The sequence below is a fragment of the Microcaecilia unicolor genome, chromosome 3 (assembly GCF_901765095.1).
Source record: "Microcaecilia unicolor chromosome 3, aMicUni1.1, whole genome shotgun sequence".
NCBI lineage: Eukaryota > Metazoa > Chordata > Amphibia > Gymnophiona > Siphonopidae > Microcaecilia > Microcaecilia unicolor.
Genome location: NC_044033.1, coordinates 81,051,128 through 81,068,707, shown reverse-complemented (window position 1 = coordinate 81,068,707; position 17,580 = coordinate 81,051,128). Strand labels below are relative to the sequence as shown.

The 17,580-nt window shown below is 44.6% G+C and overlaps 1 protein-coding gene across 2 annotated transcripts in view; it reads right to left on the bottom strand.

Annotated features, from left to right (window-relative positions):
- Positions 1 to 17,580, bottom strand: part of XDH (xanthine dehydrogenase) — a 177,235-nt gene that overhangs the window by 6,464 nt on the left and 153,191 nt on the right. For both annotated transcript variants that reach the window (XM_030196110.1, XM_030196111.1), the window contains 3 exons: positions 11,405 to 11,457; positions 7,661 to 7,775; positions 6,797 to 6,862 (listed from right to left, as the gene is read on the bottom strand). In XM_030196110.1, coding sequence (XP_030051970.1) covers positions 6,797 to 6,862; positions 7,661 to 7,775; positions 11,405 to 11,457 — 234 coding nt within the window. The remainder of the gene's footprint in view (positions 1 to 6,796; positions 6,863 to 7,660; positions 7,776 to 11,404; positions 11,458 to 17,580) is intronic.

The following is a 17,580-nucleotide window of genomic DNA, read 5'->3' as shown; positions in this document are numbered from 1 at the left end:
GACAGAGAAAGAAAGTAGTTCTTTCTGACCCACCCTTTAAGGGTATTGTGCAGTCATAGAACCTCAGTATTTTAAATGATCAAGCAATGGAGGTTATTTATAGAGAGCATGTAATATAATCAAGCATTACTTAAATCAAGAAGGCACTAGTGCAACGAAGAGGCCCTCAAAGTTCATCTGAAACATAAGCTATTCTAGGCAACTGAGATAGAGTTGTCCAATTTAAAGATGAATTAACATAGCACACTGATATGAACTTTGTAAGTGAAGCAGAAACTATTGAAATTAAATAATAATCAGATGAATCATAAAATCAGCAGCTATTGTAGAACACCAAATTAGAGTCCTTTACAAACTCCAGTTTACTTTCCTGAAGTCAAGGTGACCATTTTCACAGGTTTTACTCTTTGAAGTCCCTAGTTCTGGAGCCTATCTGTCTGGCTTTGGTTGTTCTCAAGCCCTGCTCCCAGATAGGACAAAAGGTATGTTACTCAGTGGCGTAGCTACGTGGGGCCTGAGGGGGCCGGGGCCCCCGCAGATTCGCCACCGGACCCCCCTCCCGGCGAACCCGCCGCCGCCTATCTTTACTTTTGCTGGTGGGGGATCCCACTCCCCGCCAGCCAACGTCTTCTCAGTCCTTCCTGCTCTTCAATTTGTTTGCTGACGTCCTGCACGTTGTACGTGCAGGACGTCAGACTCAGAGAACAGTTCTGTTCTCTGAGTCTGACATCAGCAAACAAATTGAAGAGCCGGAAGCGACTGAGAAGAAGATGTTGGCTGGCGGGGAGTGGGATTCCCCGCCAGCAAAAGTAAAGGTAGGCTGCAGCGGCAGCGGTTTCACGGCGGGAGGGGGGGCGGCAATGTCGGGGGGGGCGGCACCAGGGGGAGGGCTAAAATATGCCCCTCCCCCGGGCTCTGGACCCCTCCCCCACGGGAGGCTGGCTACGCCCCTGATGTTACTCAGGGTAATTGAGAAACAAAAAGGCTATCAGGCCGCTGGGGTCCATTTGCCATCCTTAGTGATTCCTGAGGGAGGGGGGAGTTCTCAGAAGTCAGAAGCTGGTTTCGTCAATCCTGACATGCAGCAGGAGCTATATAACTGGAGGTATGGGAACATGAAAGGTATCCAGGTTTGCTTCCATCTTGCCTCCATGGAAAAAAAAAAAGCGGTGGAGAAGTCAGGATGGCTGCATGTCAGGATTGATGAAACCAGCTTCTGACTTCTGAGAACTCCCCCCTCCCTCAGGAATCACTAAGGATGGCAAATGGACCAAATGCTGCCCAGCGGCCTGATAGCCCTTTTGTTTCTCAATTACCCCTGATTAACATACCTTTTGTCCTATCTGGAAGCAGGGCTTGAGAACCAAAGCCAGACAGATAGACTCCAGAACTAGGGACTTCAAATAGAAAAACCTGTGAAAATGGTCACCTTGACTTCAGGAAAGTAAACTGGAGTTTGTAAAGGAAAGAGCTGACAAACAAAGGCTGGGAAGAAAGAAAGTTGTTTGATTTTCTCTCTGTTCCTATTAGATATATATATATAAAGCAGAAGCACATGGCTCTGCTCAGCTCCTTTTTCTTTCTTTCTGTGCACACCACCATCTTGAGCCCCTGAGCACAGGGCTCTGGGCTGGCAGTTCTTCTTTCTTTCTCTGCACGCCACCATCTTGAGCCCCAGAGCACATGGCTCTGCTCTCGCTTTTCTTTCTCTGTTCCCCCCTTCTTCTCCAGCTCTACCCCAAAGCGTCTCTCTTCCTCTGAACACCACTATCCTTTCTTTCTCTCATTGATTCCCATCTAAACACACACACAGATACAGCATTGTACTATTTCCCTGTACTAAGTGCTGTGAGCCTATATATGCACATACAATATACTTTCTATATATAGCCAAACCATAGTAACATAGTAACATAGTAGATGACGGCAGAAAAAGACCTGCACGGTCCATCTAGTCTGCCCACGATAAACTCATATGTGTATACCTTACCTTGATTTGTACCTGTCTTTTTCAGGGCACAGACTGTATAAGTCTGTCCAGCAGTATTTCCTGCCTCCCAACCACCAGTCCCGCCTCCCATCACCGGCTCTGGCACAGACCCCGTATAAGTCTGCCCTCCCCTATCCTAGCCTCTCAACCACCAACCCCTCTTCCCCCCGCCACCCAATTTCAGCTAAGCTTCTGTGGATCCATTCCTTCTGCACAGGATTCCTTTATGCCTATCCCACGTATGTTTGAATTCCGTTACCGTTTTCATGTCCACCACCTCCCGCGGGAGGGCATTCCAAGCGTTCACCACCCTCTCCGTGAAGAAATACTTCCTGACATCTTTCCTGAGTCTGCCCCCCTTCAATCTCATTTCATGTCCTCTCGTTCTACCGCCTTCCCATCTCCGGAAAAGATTCATTTGCGGATTAATACCTTTCAAACATTTGAACATCTGTATCATATCACCCCTGTTCCTCCTTTCCTCCAGAGTATACATGTTCAGGTCAGCAAGTCTCTCTTCATATGTCTTAGAAAGCAACTCCCATACCATCCTCGTAGCTTTTCTTTGTACCGCTTCCATTTTTTTAACATCCTTCACAAGGTACGGCCTCCAAAACTGAACACAATACTCCAGGTGGGGCCTCACCAACGTCTTATACAGGGGCATTAAAACCTCCTTTCTTCTGCTGGTCACACCTCTCTCTATACAGCCTAGCAACCTTCTCGCTACGGCCACTGCCTTGTCGCACTGTTTCATCGCCTTCAGGTCCTCAGATACTATCACCCCAAGATCCCTCTCCCCGTCCGTGTCTATCAGGCTCTCCCCACCTAACACATAGGCCTCCCTTGGATTTCTACTCCCTAAGTGCATCACTTTGCATTTCTTCGCATTGAATTTTAATTGCCAAACGTTAGACCATTCTTCCAGCTTCTTCAGATCTTTTTTCATGTTTTCCACTCCCTCCGGGGTGTCCACTCTGTTGCAAATCTTGGTGTCATCCGCAAAAAGGCAAACTTTACCTTGTAACCCTTCAGCAATGTCACTCACAAATATATTGAACAGAATGGGCCCCAGCACCGATCCCTGAGGCACTCCACTACTCACCTTTCCCTCCTCCGAGCGAACTCCATTTACCACCACCCTCTGGCGTCTGCCCGTCAACCAGTTCCTAATCCACTTCACCACTTTGGGTCCTATCTTCAGCCCTTCTAGTTTATTCAAGAGCCTCCTGTGGGGAACCGTGTCAAAAGCCTTGCTAAAATCTAAGTAGATGACGTCCATAGCACGTCCTTGATTTAATTCTCCTGTCACCCAGTCAAAGAATTCAATGAGATTCGTTTGGCACGATTTTCCTTTGGTGAAACCATGTTGTCTCGGATCTTGCAACTTATTGGCTTCCAGGAAATTCACTATCCTTTCCTTCAGCATGGCTTCCATTACTTTTCCAATAACCGAAGTGAGGCTTACCGGCCTGTAGTTTCCAGCTTCTTCCCTATCACCACTTTTGTGAAGAGGGACCACCTCCGCCGTTCTCCAATCCCTCGGAACCTCTCCCGTCTCCAAGGATTTATTAAACAAATCTTTAAGAGGACCCGCCAGAACCTCTCTGAGCTCCCTCAGTATTCTGGGGTGGATCCCGTCCGGCCCCATGGCTTTGTCCACCTTTAGCTTTCCAAGTTGTTCATATACACTCTCTTCCGTGAACGGTGCTCTATCCACTTCATTCTCAGGTGTACTTTTGCCAGTCCCTCTCGGTCCTTCCCCAGGATTTTCTTCAGTGAAAACAGAACAAAAGTATCTATTTAGCAAATTGGCTTTTTCTTCATCATTTTCTACATAGCGTTTTGCTGTATCTTTTAGTCTCACAATCCCCTTTTTAGTCTTTCTCCTTTCACTAATATACCTGAAGAAGTTTTTGTCTCCCCTCCGTACATTTCTAGCCATTTGTTCTTCCGCTTGTGCCTTCGCCAGACGTACCTCTCTCTTGGCTTCTTTCAGTTTCATCCGGTATTCCTCCCCGTGTTCCTCTACTTGAGATTTTTTGTATTTCTGGAATGCTAACTCTTTAGCCTTTATTTTATCAGCCACTTGCTTTGAAAAGAAAATAAAGGCTAAAGAGTGTGGATTGTGTATTCTTTGGGAACCCACTGCCTCTGTGAACTGGACCCAGGACCATCCCTAGACAATGAATGCTGACAGTACACAACTAAAGTTAGGACAGAAAAAAGGCTGTCCTAACTTTAGCTGCAAAGCTAACTGGGCACCTTTCTGAATATTGGCCAGCGCCTAGTTAGCTTCCAGGTTGCAGCACTAGTTGTCCTACTGCCCCCTCTATCCCTCTCCCACCCTATATGTATTTAAGGCCAACTAAGGCATCTTCACCCACCACCTACCCCTGTAACCCCCCCCCCCCCCTCCGGCCAGTGTAAAATGGCTGCCATGACCTCTAGCAGAAGTCTCACAATATTAGAGGTCACAGTAGACATTTTACAACAGTTGCCATGACAGATAGGAGGAAATGGGCATTACTCCTTCCCATATGACCCCAGTGGATCACCAGGTATTTATAAGTAGACCTGGAGGGGCCTACAGGTGGTGTGGGGTGGACAGGAAAGCCTTAGTAGGCCCTCAGATATGTGCAGGCTGGGAGGAAGTAAGGGATCTGGGTCACAGAGGAAGGAGGGGAGATTAGTAGAAGCAGAGGGCACCTAACACAGGTCCTAGCTGATATTCAGTTGAGGCCGACACAAGTGTCTTATGTTTAACAGACTCTGTTGGGATTCACCTCATATGCTCATCCCAGCCTTTTCCCTCTCTGAATCAGTGAAGCTGATCTACCCGGTACAGACTTGATATCACTGGGGAGGGGGTGGGAGGATCGGGACCAGAATAGATGGGGGGATCGAGATGGCTCAGCACTATTCGGGTCTTGGCCAATATTCAGCTTGGGCCCACATAACTGTCTTGCGTAGGCCTTGGCTTAATATCAGTCAAGACCCTCATAAGATCCAGCAGCCAGCACAGGGACAATTAGCCCTGGATATTCAATGCAGGTGGCTGGACATGGCCCGGCACAAATTTAGTTGGCAACAGCAGCATGACCGTTGCTGGCTGAACATTGATCCAATAGTCTGTAGGCAGAACACAAAAGGGCTAGGACAAAATTGCTACCGCTGTCCCCACTGAAGCAAACTGAAGAAATTTTCACTAATGAAGTATGGGTAAGTAAGCCTTCCAGGGTTTACTCTCTCTCTTTTTTTTTTTTTTAAGTAACCACCTCTGTCAAAATAACGAGGGGACTCAGGCCCGTTAAATGAAAGGTGTATAACATTGAGAGCTTAATAAAATAATATAGGAACACTAAATATGCCCAATAATAAAAGACATAATACAAGCACAAAAAAAACTTAATTGTGGCAGAAGCTCCCAACCACACAGCTATGGCATCGCGGTGAAGCAATCACTAGCAGTCTAAAAATACCATCCTCAGTAAGAAAAAAACATTTTAATTTGAGGGCAAAGATGCATAAGTAGAGCAAAAACAGTTTGTAGAGAGAAAAAGAAGTGTCAATACAGAGAAATAAAATGACAGATTGCCACTTTTTTGGAAGGGAGAGGGCAGGAAGGAGACAAAGAGAATGGTGTCACCATTACGCTGGAAAGTAATTCCTCACAGATAACTGAAAGGAGTGCCATAATATTAAGCACTCCATTAAAAACAGCAGGGAGGAAATATACGTCTGAAACCAGAGAACATTTAAAGTACTAAATTAATCCAAACGCAAACAAAGGCAGAGTATTCTTGCTGTTTGCAGAAGGAAATCTCCAGACAGTAGGTCTTCATGGTGAGGGAAGGGACAGCACCACTGATTGTTGCCCTCTGGTTTTTAACCATCTCCAGTAAAGCACACCCCATACTCAATTGGTTTCCAGCCAAGAAACTGGACCAGCATTTAGTCACAGATGAATAGTTCAGAAGCAGCTCAACCCCACACTCCTCTCAGGGAAGGAGGAGAAATAGGACAGGGCTTAAATATTTCCTACGTGCAGATATCCTGTAAGGTAAGAAAATTTTAAGTGTCTGGTTTCTAGAAATAAACTAGTTCAGAAGCCAAAAGGGCTTAGAAGCCAAGAGACTGCACAAAGCACCATTTTCCACTGGAGACAAATAATACTGATGTCCTATAGCTGCACAATACCCTTAAGGGGAAGATCACAAAGAACTACTTTCTTTCTCTGTCTCCATCCACTGGTTGATGGACATAACCCATAAGTTCTGGACTGATCTGTAGGGCAATAAGGAAACTGTGTTTTCACTGAGAGAGTGAATAAACTTCCAGTGAAGGTTATAAGCTCTAAAATGTTGGCAGAATTCAAACATATACAGGATAAATAGGGACCTTTGTTTGCAAGGCAAGGTGAATATCTGATAAAGACCTGTGACAAAACAACGAGGTACAAATGGTCAAACTGGGTAAGTGGTCATTTTCTGTTAACATTCTCTATGCCAATGGCCTATAAGTCCAAACTCTGAGCACCAATTCAGAGTGTAAAATGATTGCTCATGTTCAACAGAAAATCAGGGAGCCAGTTGTTAAGCTATAATTTCACATCCAGTTGCCTTCCTACTCATATGATGTCTTTTGTATATATCATGATCATCAGAACATCATGAGAGCTGCTATGATAAGTTATTTTTCTCTTGGGCTGCTGCATAAATTTGATGTTTTTTTCTGTAGCTACATGATAACATGATCACATAGTGAGAAGGGGATAAGTAATATTGCATGTTAAATCTCACTCACCTGCCCTATATCTATGGCTGGATTCAGGCTGGTTCCAACATCCATTACAATGTCTGTACGAAGATTCTGCAGAGATCAAAGAAAGGCAGTCATGCTATGAGTGAAGAATCCAATGGATTGTTTTCTGTGACTCTCTATATCACATTTTACACAAAGTATTTTGATTACAGTCTAGGCATACATAGAAATATTCATTGTAGGTATCCTGAAAACCTGACTGGCCGGGGTGCCTCCAGGACCAGGTTTGGGAACCACTGCATCAACGCATATAGGGAGAGACTTAAAGATCTAAACAGGCATACTCTGGAGAAGGGCAGGATAGGAGAGATACAACTGACACCGAAATACCCCCATTGTATAAATGCACAGGAGGCAGACTTCATTCAACACAAGCTCTGGAATGAGGAGTCATAAGATGAAAGTGAAAGATGATAGCCTCAGGAGTAATTGAAGGAAATATATCTTTATATGGAAAGGAAGGGTGGTGGATACATGGAATGGTCTCCCAGATGAGGTGGCAGAGAAGAGGTATCTGTACTAAAGAACGCATGGGAAAGGAAGAGATTATAGTGCTTAGTAGTTGGTGTAGATGTACAATCTGGATAGGTTGTATGGTCTGTATCTACTGCCATTTTCTCTGTTTCTGTATTTCATCATTGGTCTTATATATGACCTTTAGAAAACCAATTACTTCAGATTGGCTAGTCCGCTGAAAAACAACATAACATAAAAAAGAATAAAACCTACCTCAAGTTATACAACTGAAATGCTGGTAAATCATTTACAAGTCTTGCTCATTGTTTATTTTTTATAGTTAATCTAAAAATAAAACCGTTTTTTTATTTTCTAGTGCATTGCTCAAACCTTGTGGTCGCCAGTCAAGCAGTCGATCTCAACCTCAGAGCAAGCTACCCCATACGAAAAGTAGCTGTATGGACTGCCTTCATTCTTCTCGAAGCTGTATCCAATGTCAGGTGTCCTTCATGAGAAAAAAGAAAACTACTGTACAGTCTTGTGTCTGACACACAAAAAGAAAGCAAAGAGGTAGCTGATCTATAAGACTAAACATATTTATTTATGATTAGCTGTAGTGTTCAAGTAGATTAATATAACAACCTTATTACTTCAAATAAACAAGGAAGTACTTTTTATAAAGTGGATTTTGTGGAATATGTCTCAGTTTTCTATATATATTTGGACAAAGGAGTTTAAAAAGCAATCAGAAAAATTATAATACAATCCTGTTTTTGCATAGCCCCATTTTCAATGTTTCCACAGTGAGCTCCCACGTCACACAAGACCTGTTCAAAACCTCTGAAGCCTCCCTTTCTTCTCCAGCTTGCTCCTCACTTCATCTTCAGCTCGGTTTCAAGAGCAGGCCAGCTGTTTGTCACCACTCTGTCTCATCCCCTGCTCTGACTCTCACCTTTCTCTCTCCCATGATTTGCATTCATTCTCCATCTCAACCCCACTCTCCTAATTATTTTGCTCTTGCCCCTGCTCTTCTTTGGTCTCATTTTCCCATCCTCCCCACTTTTCGTTTTCGCTTTCTGCCCCTTCTGCTTCTTCATCTCACCTTCCAACCTCTCTGGTGACATCATGAGTAAAGTAAGTATTTCTAAGAGTTTGCCCACAGAGGTGAAATGGAGTGATCCTTTTGAAAACTGGGCTGTAAAAGCACTGCACCTCCTCTCCCTGTGGTAGCCCTAGCCCTGCTCACACCACATGCTTTCATTCCCTTCCTCTCAGAGTCATCTGATCAGCTAGTTTGCTTCCACATTTAGCATCCTGCTATGTGAATTGCTTAGAGCCTGAAAAATCTGCACTATGCCCGTAACAATACCTCGAAGAGACAACTTTCAGACTGTCCATTTTAGAACAAAGTTGCCACTTTTTTTTTTTTTTTTTATTTATAACTTTTAAATTACATACCAAAGCAAAGCTTTGTCAAGAAATAATACAATAATGTCAATTACAATAATCATTATTTGGGAGAATCCCATAGGAAACTATTAGCCTTCATAGTCCTCTATTTAGGGAGACTGAAATGAAACCTTACAAGAGGATAAGGATATTTGACAAAGAAATATAAAAATTATAATACAAGTATGGCGTCAGGTTGTCACTAATAAACACATGGAGTCCGCTCTGTTGGATCCTTATGGCAGGTTAGGGAGCTTTGCATTCAAAAATGAACGAAGTTGCAAAGGCTCAAAGAAATGATAAGTCTTATTTTCATAAGAGATTACACATTTGCAAGGAAATCGGAGCTGAAACTTAGCTCCTATCTGTACTGTCTCTTGTCTCATCATCAGGAATTTTTTCCTCCATTCCTGTGTGGTTCTCGATACATCTGGAAATAGTTGGAATCGTTCCCCCCAAAAAATCATAGAAGAGGTTTGTCTCAGATATTGCCTCAAGATAGCTTCCTTATCCGCCAAAAAAACAAAAGATACCAACAAAGTGGATCTATACTCAACCACTTCTTGTGATTGCTCGAGCAACGCGGATACATCTAAATGTTCCAAAACTTTTTCAGTATGCTCATTATCTTTTTCCTTAGATGCTCGAGCAGGAATCATATAAAGTTTTTGTATTGGGGGGAAGTTTGTATCAGAATAATTGAAAGTTTCCTTCAGCAACTTATGAAACATGTCTCTTAATGGGGTGTATTTTACAAAGGGAAAATTCAAAAACCTCAAGTTTAAATTTCTAGCCCCATTTTCTAGATTTTCAATCTTCCTGTGCATCAAGTCCGCACTTTGGAACAGTTTACATTCTTGTTCTTTCATAGAAGAGATGGTAGTCTCACATTGCTTTAAATTACTAGCTTGAGAAGCCAAATTGTTCTGTAAAGATTCTATCTTTAAAGTGTTAGCTTGTGAGCTAGAAACAAAAGTTAAACATATTTTATGCAAAGATTCCATCGCCCCCCACAAAGACTCCAACGTCACCTTAGATGGCTTCTCTAGGGGTAGGAGTTGCAATACAGGTCCCAGCTGTCGATCCGCCATCTCCTGTGCGGTTCGGGCTTCCACCTGGATGTTATTCATGCTGCCCCTACTCCTAGGGGTGGATGTTTGGCTCGGGTCTTCGCCGGAAAAACTCGGCGGGAACAGCGTAGCGTCGAGGGAGTGCTCCTTCCCCAAGACCGCAGCTTCGAATTCGGGCTGCTGGACAGGACTTCCTCCGGCGTCACTTCCTGCTACACGGGGCAAAAGCGGGCTTCTTGGGCTAAGTGATAATTCACTTTCCTGGCCAAGGCTCCTCTCTGCCTCGGCTAGCGGAGCGCCCAGATTAGCGACAGAGACAGTGAAATCCGTAATCGGAATTTGCCCTCGAGGAGGTATCGTGGAGGGTAAGGAGCTTTTACCCCCCCCCCCCCCCTCGTCTTTCCCTTCCTTTTGGGCATAGTTTACGGAGGAAAACAGAAAAATTTAAGGTAAGACCATCCGAGGTAGGATTATCACGTCTTAACCTGACGCCATCGAAAGTTGCCACTTTTGACCTTATTCTATAAAGGTTATGCTCCTAATTTATGCTCCTAAATTACAAACATAATCTATGCTCCAATAGATTATGCTCGTAATTTAGGAGCATACATTTAGGAGCATAACCTTTGTAGAATAAGGCCCTTTATGGCCTGACAATCAGAAACATAAACCCTCCTGATAAACGGAGAGGCTACTGGACCAGACATCAAAAAGACAATATCTGGATGCCCACATTTACATGCCACTCGAGTGTAAGATGGGAGTCCTCTAGGAAGACAGCTTTTTTCTTTTTAGCCCCATCTTTGTAGGATACTCTCCCCCTTTCACTCCAGTAGGAATATAATTTAATGCTTTTTAAGAAAGCTTTAAAAACGCTTCAACTAGCCTTTGGAGACTTTTGTTTGGGGAGCAATGTTGGAGGCTTATCACAAGCTACACCCAAAGCTACAATCGCCAAACTCATGGAAGCACTTCAGGTGATCTAGGACAGCCTGTCACTGGGACCGATCAACAAAGCTGTTATGAACTTCCCAAAGTGACAGAACTGAAACATTTTTAACGCACAACAATTGCTAGGCAGTACACTAAAATGTCAGTAACATCAACATAGTTTAAGATAATTAAATATAGTTTAATAGCAATATATAAGTATGATGACTAAATAAGTACATGTCATTTCTTACTGAAATTCAAAGAGGTTGCAGAGAAAATGGCAAAAAACTCTAAGGGGTTACTCTTTTTTTTGCCTCACCCTGTAACTCTTGTTTTAGGGAATTGCTTTCTACTTGCATTTTCTATGCTCTCGCCACTTCTCTTTATGTAGAGGGAGAATGGCAGGTGAGGAATATCATTTATACTCAGTGGGTTGGCAAATCACTCTCAATTATAATCTCATAGTGACTGTGTGGGAGTTGGGTTCTGATTTTGAGCGATAGGAATCACAGGAGAGAAAGCACAAGGCTCTATCTGTATGGTGACCATGGAAAGAAGCCCAGATTTTGGGTCGTTACATTTGGAAATAAATCATGACCAGTCATATCGCCTAGTACTGGAAAGACGGTGTCCAGAGTGATAAGGAGATAAGTGTGGCACTGGGTTAACAGGAGTCACATACTTGTAAAATCCTGTAGCTGACAGACTCACTCTGTCTTCATAGGCAGCATTGACCTGGAAGAAGAAGAAGCATTAGTGAACAAGATTGGAAAGGAGTACAACATAGAACAAACAAAATTTCCAAAATCTGCCACCTTAATGTGATGCAGGACTTAATGCAGGACTACCCAAACCTGTGCTGGTGAACCCACAGCCAGTCTGGTTTTCGTATGCATATTCACTGTAGATATCCTGAAAACCCAACATGATGTGGGGCCACTAGGATAGGCCTGGAAAATCTTGCATTAAACTATTAAATTATGTTGGGTGTTGATGTGTACATGAAACAATTACACATTTAAATGCAACATGGTAACTCTGCAGCAAAGACTGAATCGACAAGCACAGAAGAACAAAAAACCTCTGCACAGGTCAATGCAAGCAGGCAAACACAGCGAAGGTGACACAAAAGATGCTGTAGGAAAAAACGTCCAATGGACTCAAAGAGTTCACATCCGAAGTTTTATTCAAAAATATGCAATGGACTCGGCACGAATCGTGTTTTGGCCACAAGGGCCTCAGGAGTTCCTGTATAATGCTAAAGGAGAACCTCTCAGCATTCTATAGCATCTGAAAGAAATGACCCAGTATCTGGTAAAAGAAACACAAGAACGCACACTTCTAGATGTCAAGTGCATTGCATATTTTTGAATAAAACTTCAGATGTGAGGTCTTTGAGTCCATTAGACGTTTTCTCCTACAGCATCTTTTGTGTTACCTTCGCTGTGTTTGCCTACTCTGCAGCAAAGACCATTGTGTACGTTGAGAAGCAGAAGCATTGAAAACTGCTAGCGTACAATCACGATATCGGGCTTTGAGGTAGTTTTGAATTCTTGTGTGGTAAACTTATGTTAAGAGCTTTTGTGTTAGGGGGCATGTCATGGGCAGAGAACAGACGTTGAAGGTGTTTTGTAGTTAGTGCGCTGCAAATACCACATGCTAATTGGCACTTTTCAAGTTCATGCAGGACCACTAACCGCCTCCTAAATAGAAGGCGCTAGGTGCTTCCGTACTAACTCCAAGAATAGTACAATGTGCTCCGTGCCATTTTAATGCAACACCTTTTATGGCAAATACTGGGACAGCCCTTAATAGTTGCTGTGTTAAATTTGCAGCTACCACGCAGTAAAGTCCGGCGTTAAGCCACAGGAACTGCAAATTTTGCTGCAGTTTAGTAATTGTCTCAGTTTGGATACGCTTTCAAAACAAGAAAAGAAAGGTGCATTGCCTCCACACAGATTTAAGAAAAATTTTTCAAATGGCTCATGCCATGACATGGCACTGTTAACATATAGTACCTAAAACATGAGATCCAATGAGGGGCATAATCGAACGCGAACGCCCATCTCCATGGGCGACTATCTCCGAGGACGGGTACGCGAAGGGGCGGGACAGACCATATTTTTGAAAAAGATGGGCGTCCATCTTTTGTTTCGATAATACGGTTGGTGCCCTGGCAAATGCATCGGATTTGGGCAGATTTGAGCTGGGCGGTATCGGTTTTCAGCGATAATGGAAACCGAAGGCGCCCAGCTCAAAAATGAACACATCCAAGGCATTTGTTCATGGGAGGGGCCAGGATTCGTAGTGCACTGGTCCCCCTCACATGCCAGGACACCAACCGGGCACCCTAGGGGGCACTTGTAAAAAGTAAAATTAAAAATTAAAATACCTCCCAAGTCCATAGCTCCCTTCCCTTGGGTGCTGAGCCCCCTAAATCCCCCCATAACCCACTGCCCACAACTCTACAACATTACCATAGCACTTATAGGTGAAGGGAGGCACCTAGATGTGGGTACAGTGGGTTTTGGGGGCGGTTTGGAGGGCTTCCATTTACCAGCACAAGTGTAACAGGTAGGGGGGGATGGGCCTGGGTCCACGTGCCTGAAGTCCACTGCACCCACTAACAACTGCTCCAGGGACCTGTATACTGCTGTGATGCAGCTGGGTATGACATTTGAGGCTGGCATACAGGCTGGAAAAAAAAGGTTTTAAAGTTCTTTTTTTTGGTGGGAGGGGGTTAGTGACCACTGGGGGAGTCAGGGGAGATCAGCCCAGATTCCCTCCAGTGGTCATCTGGGCAGTTGAGGCACTTTTTGTGGACTTGTTCGTGAAAAAAAGGGTCCAAAAAAAGCGGCCCAAATTCTCGCTTCTGCCGCCCTTCTTTTTTCCATTATCGGCCGAGCATGCCCATCTCTCCTTGGCCGATAAACACGCCCCAGTCCCGCCTTCACCACGCCTCCAATATGCCCCTGTCAACTTTGTTCATTCCCGCGACAGACTGCAGTTGGAGGCGCCCAAAATCGGCTTTCGATTATACCAATTTGGGCGCCCACGGGAGAAAGGCGCCCATCTCCCGATTTGGGTTGAAATATGGGCGCCTTTCTCTTTTGAAAATAAGCCTGAATGACTCCTTTGCTTTGAAGAGATAAACATTTATAAATAGGGGTAGATATAAAATCAACCAGGCACCAGTCTGAATATCAGCCAGTACCTGGTTAACTTCTGGGTCCTGGCCTGAAATGCTCCCATACTCGCGGGCTTACCTGTCCGTTTCTCTAGTAGTCCAGTGGGGAAATGGTCAGGAGCGATGCTTACTTGCTTCTGCCCATTGTGGCTGCCTCCTTAAAATGGAGTATAGCGAGGCTGCTGCTAGAGGTTGCAGCAGCCATTTCAGGGAGCCAGAAGCAATGGGCAGGAGTGAGTGGTCATTGCTTCTGCCCATTTCCTCACTGGACCACTAGAGAAATGGGCAGGTAAACATGCAACCATGGGGAGGGGGGGCACTTGCTGTTTTGGAGGATAGGTTCTTAATGTGCTTCCGGGAGGCATGGAAGAGTGTGCATCAGAAGGAGGCAGATATACTTATGTGGCAACCTTTAAATCTAGACTGAAAGCCCACCTCTTTAACATTGCTTTTGACTCGTAACCACTTGTAACCACTCGCCTCCACCTACCCTCCTCTCTTCCTTCCCGTACACATTAATTGATTTGATTTGCTTACTTTATTTTTTGTCTATTAGATTGTAAGCTCTTTGAGCAGGGACTGTCTTTCTTCTATGTTTGTGCAGCGCTGCGTACGCCTTGTAGCGCTATAGAAATGCTAAATAGTAGTAGTAGTAATGTGGGTCCCGGCTGACAGAAGTGTCTTATGTGGATCCTGGCTGAATATTGGCTGGGTCCCACATAAGACTCAGCAGCCAGCACCTCAGGACTTAGCCCCGAATATTCAATGCCGGTGGCCAGACATGGCCTGGCATTGAATACCTGGGGCTAATTCTGACCGCAACAGCCTGAGGTTAGGCAGCCTTTTTTCTGTCCTAACTTTAGGCAGTTGCTCATCCAGTTAGCACACTGAAAATCTCTGCATACCAGCTAGATATCCGCTCCACCCTAACTCCACCCCTGAACTGCCCACAAACTAGCTGATTTCAGCAAAGGCAGTTAGAGGGGGTTATTCATCATCACTGTCTAGTTAAGTGCTGCTAAATATCTCCAAGGAGATTTCAGTACCCACCCCTAGTCCCGCCCCACTCTGCCTCAGCCCCACCCACTCTACCTCATGACTCCACCCCCTGGCACATCTCAATCCCACAGCCACTGTAGAAAATATTTTATTTACACCGGTGACTGCAGGGATGGTTAAGAGGGAGTGTTTCAGTTCACTCTATTATACACCCTATCCAGCATCTATTCCTCCTAGGGGTATAACCACAAGGGGACCTCAGCCCCCCATTTTGAGTCTAAGCCCACTCCAAAATTGTGGCACTGGTTGAATCATTGGTGGAGATGCCCAAGCCCCGCTAGCTGAAGAGGTCCACTGCATGAGCTCCCTACCGTGCTGTTTAAGCAGTGCAGCAGTCAGCAGAATGCTTCAGCCGGACCTCCTGCATATGCTCAGTTCAGGCACTTGAAAATGAAAAATAAGATGGTACCTTTTTATTAGACTAGCCTAATACCTTTTTCCATTAGCTTTCAGAGGCCAAAACCTTCTGCTTCAGGTCAGGTCACTGCTGATATGGTATCATCTTCTGACTTGAGGAAAGAAGTGTTGGTCTCTGAAGACTAGTCAAAAATGTATAAAAAATTAGTCCAATATGAAAGTAGCATCTTATTTTCTATTTTGTGTTTTATTTGTATTTGTTAACCTTTATTAACACAGAAACTACATTACTTTATCCTAAATTAATAATAACATTATTTTCTCTACCTTTGTTGTCTGGCCATTTACTTTTTCCAATTGTGTTGGCCCCACCCATTTTCTTGTTTCTGCTTTCCTTCGTCTTCTCTTAACTCTCTTGTCAGGGCTTCCTGTTTATTTATCATTTTCTCTCTCCTGTTTCTTTCAATTTTCTTCAATTTCTTTTTCTACCTCTCTGTCCACATTTAATTCATTCTTACTATCCAGTCTTTAATTTCCCTCTTTTTACTTCATCTATCTATGGCTTTTCATCTTTCCCTCACCCTTATGCCCCTTCCTCTTATTCTCCAGTCTGTCTCTAACTTTATCCTCTCCCCCTTTCCATCCAGTATCTCCCCTCTTTCTCTCCCTACCCTTCCATCCAGCGTCTTCTCTTTCTCTCCCCATCCTTCCAGTGTCTCCCCCTCTTTCTCTCTGCATCCTTTCATCCAATGTCTCCTCTCTTTCTCTCCCTACCCTTCCATTGAGCATCTTCCCTCTTTCTCTCCCCATCCTTCCATCCTCTCCCCTGATTCTTCTATCATGTCTCCCTCTCTCTCTTCCTTCCATACAGTCTCTCTCTCTCTCTCTCTCTCTCTCTCTCTCTCTCTCTCTATCATTTTCCATTCATCATTTCCTCTCTCTCTCCCCATCCTTCCACTGTCTCCCCTCTTTCTCTCTGCATCCTTCCATCCAGTGCCTTCCTTCTCTTCCTACTGTTCCATCTAGCATCTTCCCTCTTTCTCTCCCCATCCTTGCAGTGTCTCCCCCTCTTTCTCTCTGCATCCTTCCATCCAGCATCTTTTCTCTTTCTCCCCCTAACCTTCCAACTTTCTCTCTCTACCTTTCCATCCAGTGTCTTCCTTCTTTCTCTCCCTACCCATCCATCCAGCACCTTCCCTCTTTCTCTCCCCATCCTTCCAGTGTCTTCCTTCTGCATCCTCTCATCCAGTGTCTCCCCTCTTTCTGTCCCCATCCTTCCAGCATCCTCCCTCTTTCTCTCCCTCCTTCCATCCAGCAAATTCCCTCTTTCTCTTTTCATCGTTCCAGCTATGGTCTCCCTCTTTCTCCCCATCTTCTCTCTCTCCAGCCCTTTTTCATCCATTGTGTCCCCCTTTACTCTCCTCATCTTGCTTCCACTCATCTCTCTCTCTCCTTCTTTCCGTATCTCTATCCCTCCAGCATCACCACTTTTCTATCATTTTTCCTCCCCTATCATCATTTAGCATCTCCTGCCTCTCTCTCCCACACCCCTTTCCCCTTCCCTTCCGTTCTCCTTCCCCTTGGTATCTTCTGATTCCTGTACCCACTGCAGCTTCTCCTGATGAGCAGCAGCGGTGGCAAAACAATAGAAAGCAAGTGTGAAGTTGCAGCCTTCAGGCACTCGCTGTCGGTTCTGCCGGTCCTCTGCCCCAGAATGGAAAGTTGACATCTGCAGGGACAGAGGACTGGCAGAGCCGACAGCACAGTGTTGCCAACCTAGCTTATTTCCTATGAGTTTGGGCTTATTAGTTTGCAGGATTTTTTCTGAACTCTTGGGTAGCTTGTTTTTGAGCTTGTTCTTTTTTCTTTTATTTGACTTGATCTACTGCTGATTGCCCACAATTGTCGCTGTGATAACAATGCAAGTAAGCGTGTCAGCCGGCACTCAGTTTTTAGGAACTGATATTTCTTGTTTTATGCTTGTTTTTTAAGCAAAACTTTATTTTTCCATGACTACCTGACAACACTGCAACAGCGCATGCCTGAAAGCTACTGCTCTGCAGTTGCTTTCTGTAGCTTTGTCGCCACTGCTGCTCATGGAGAGAAGCAGCAGTGGTGGTGCGGTGGTGGCAGTCTGTCTCAGCACCAGCAGGAGAATTTCCTGCTTTGGCGGGAGTGTGGGAGATGATCGGCCAAAGCTGGAGTCTCCCACTCAATGAGGGAGATTTGGCAGCTCAGTGTTTTGCCATTTCTTT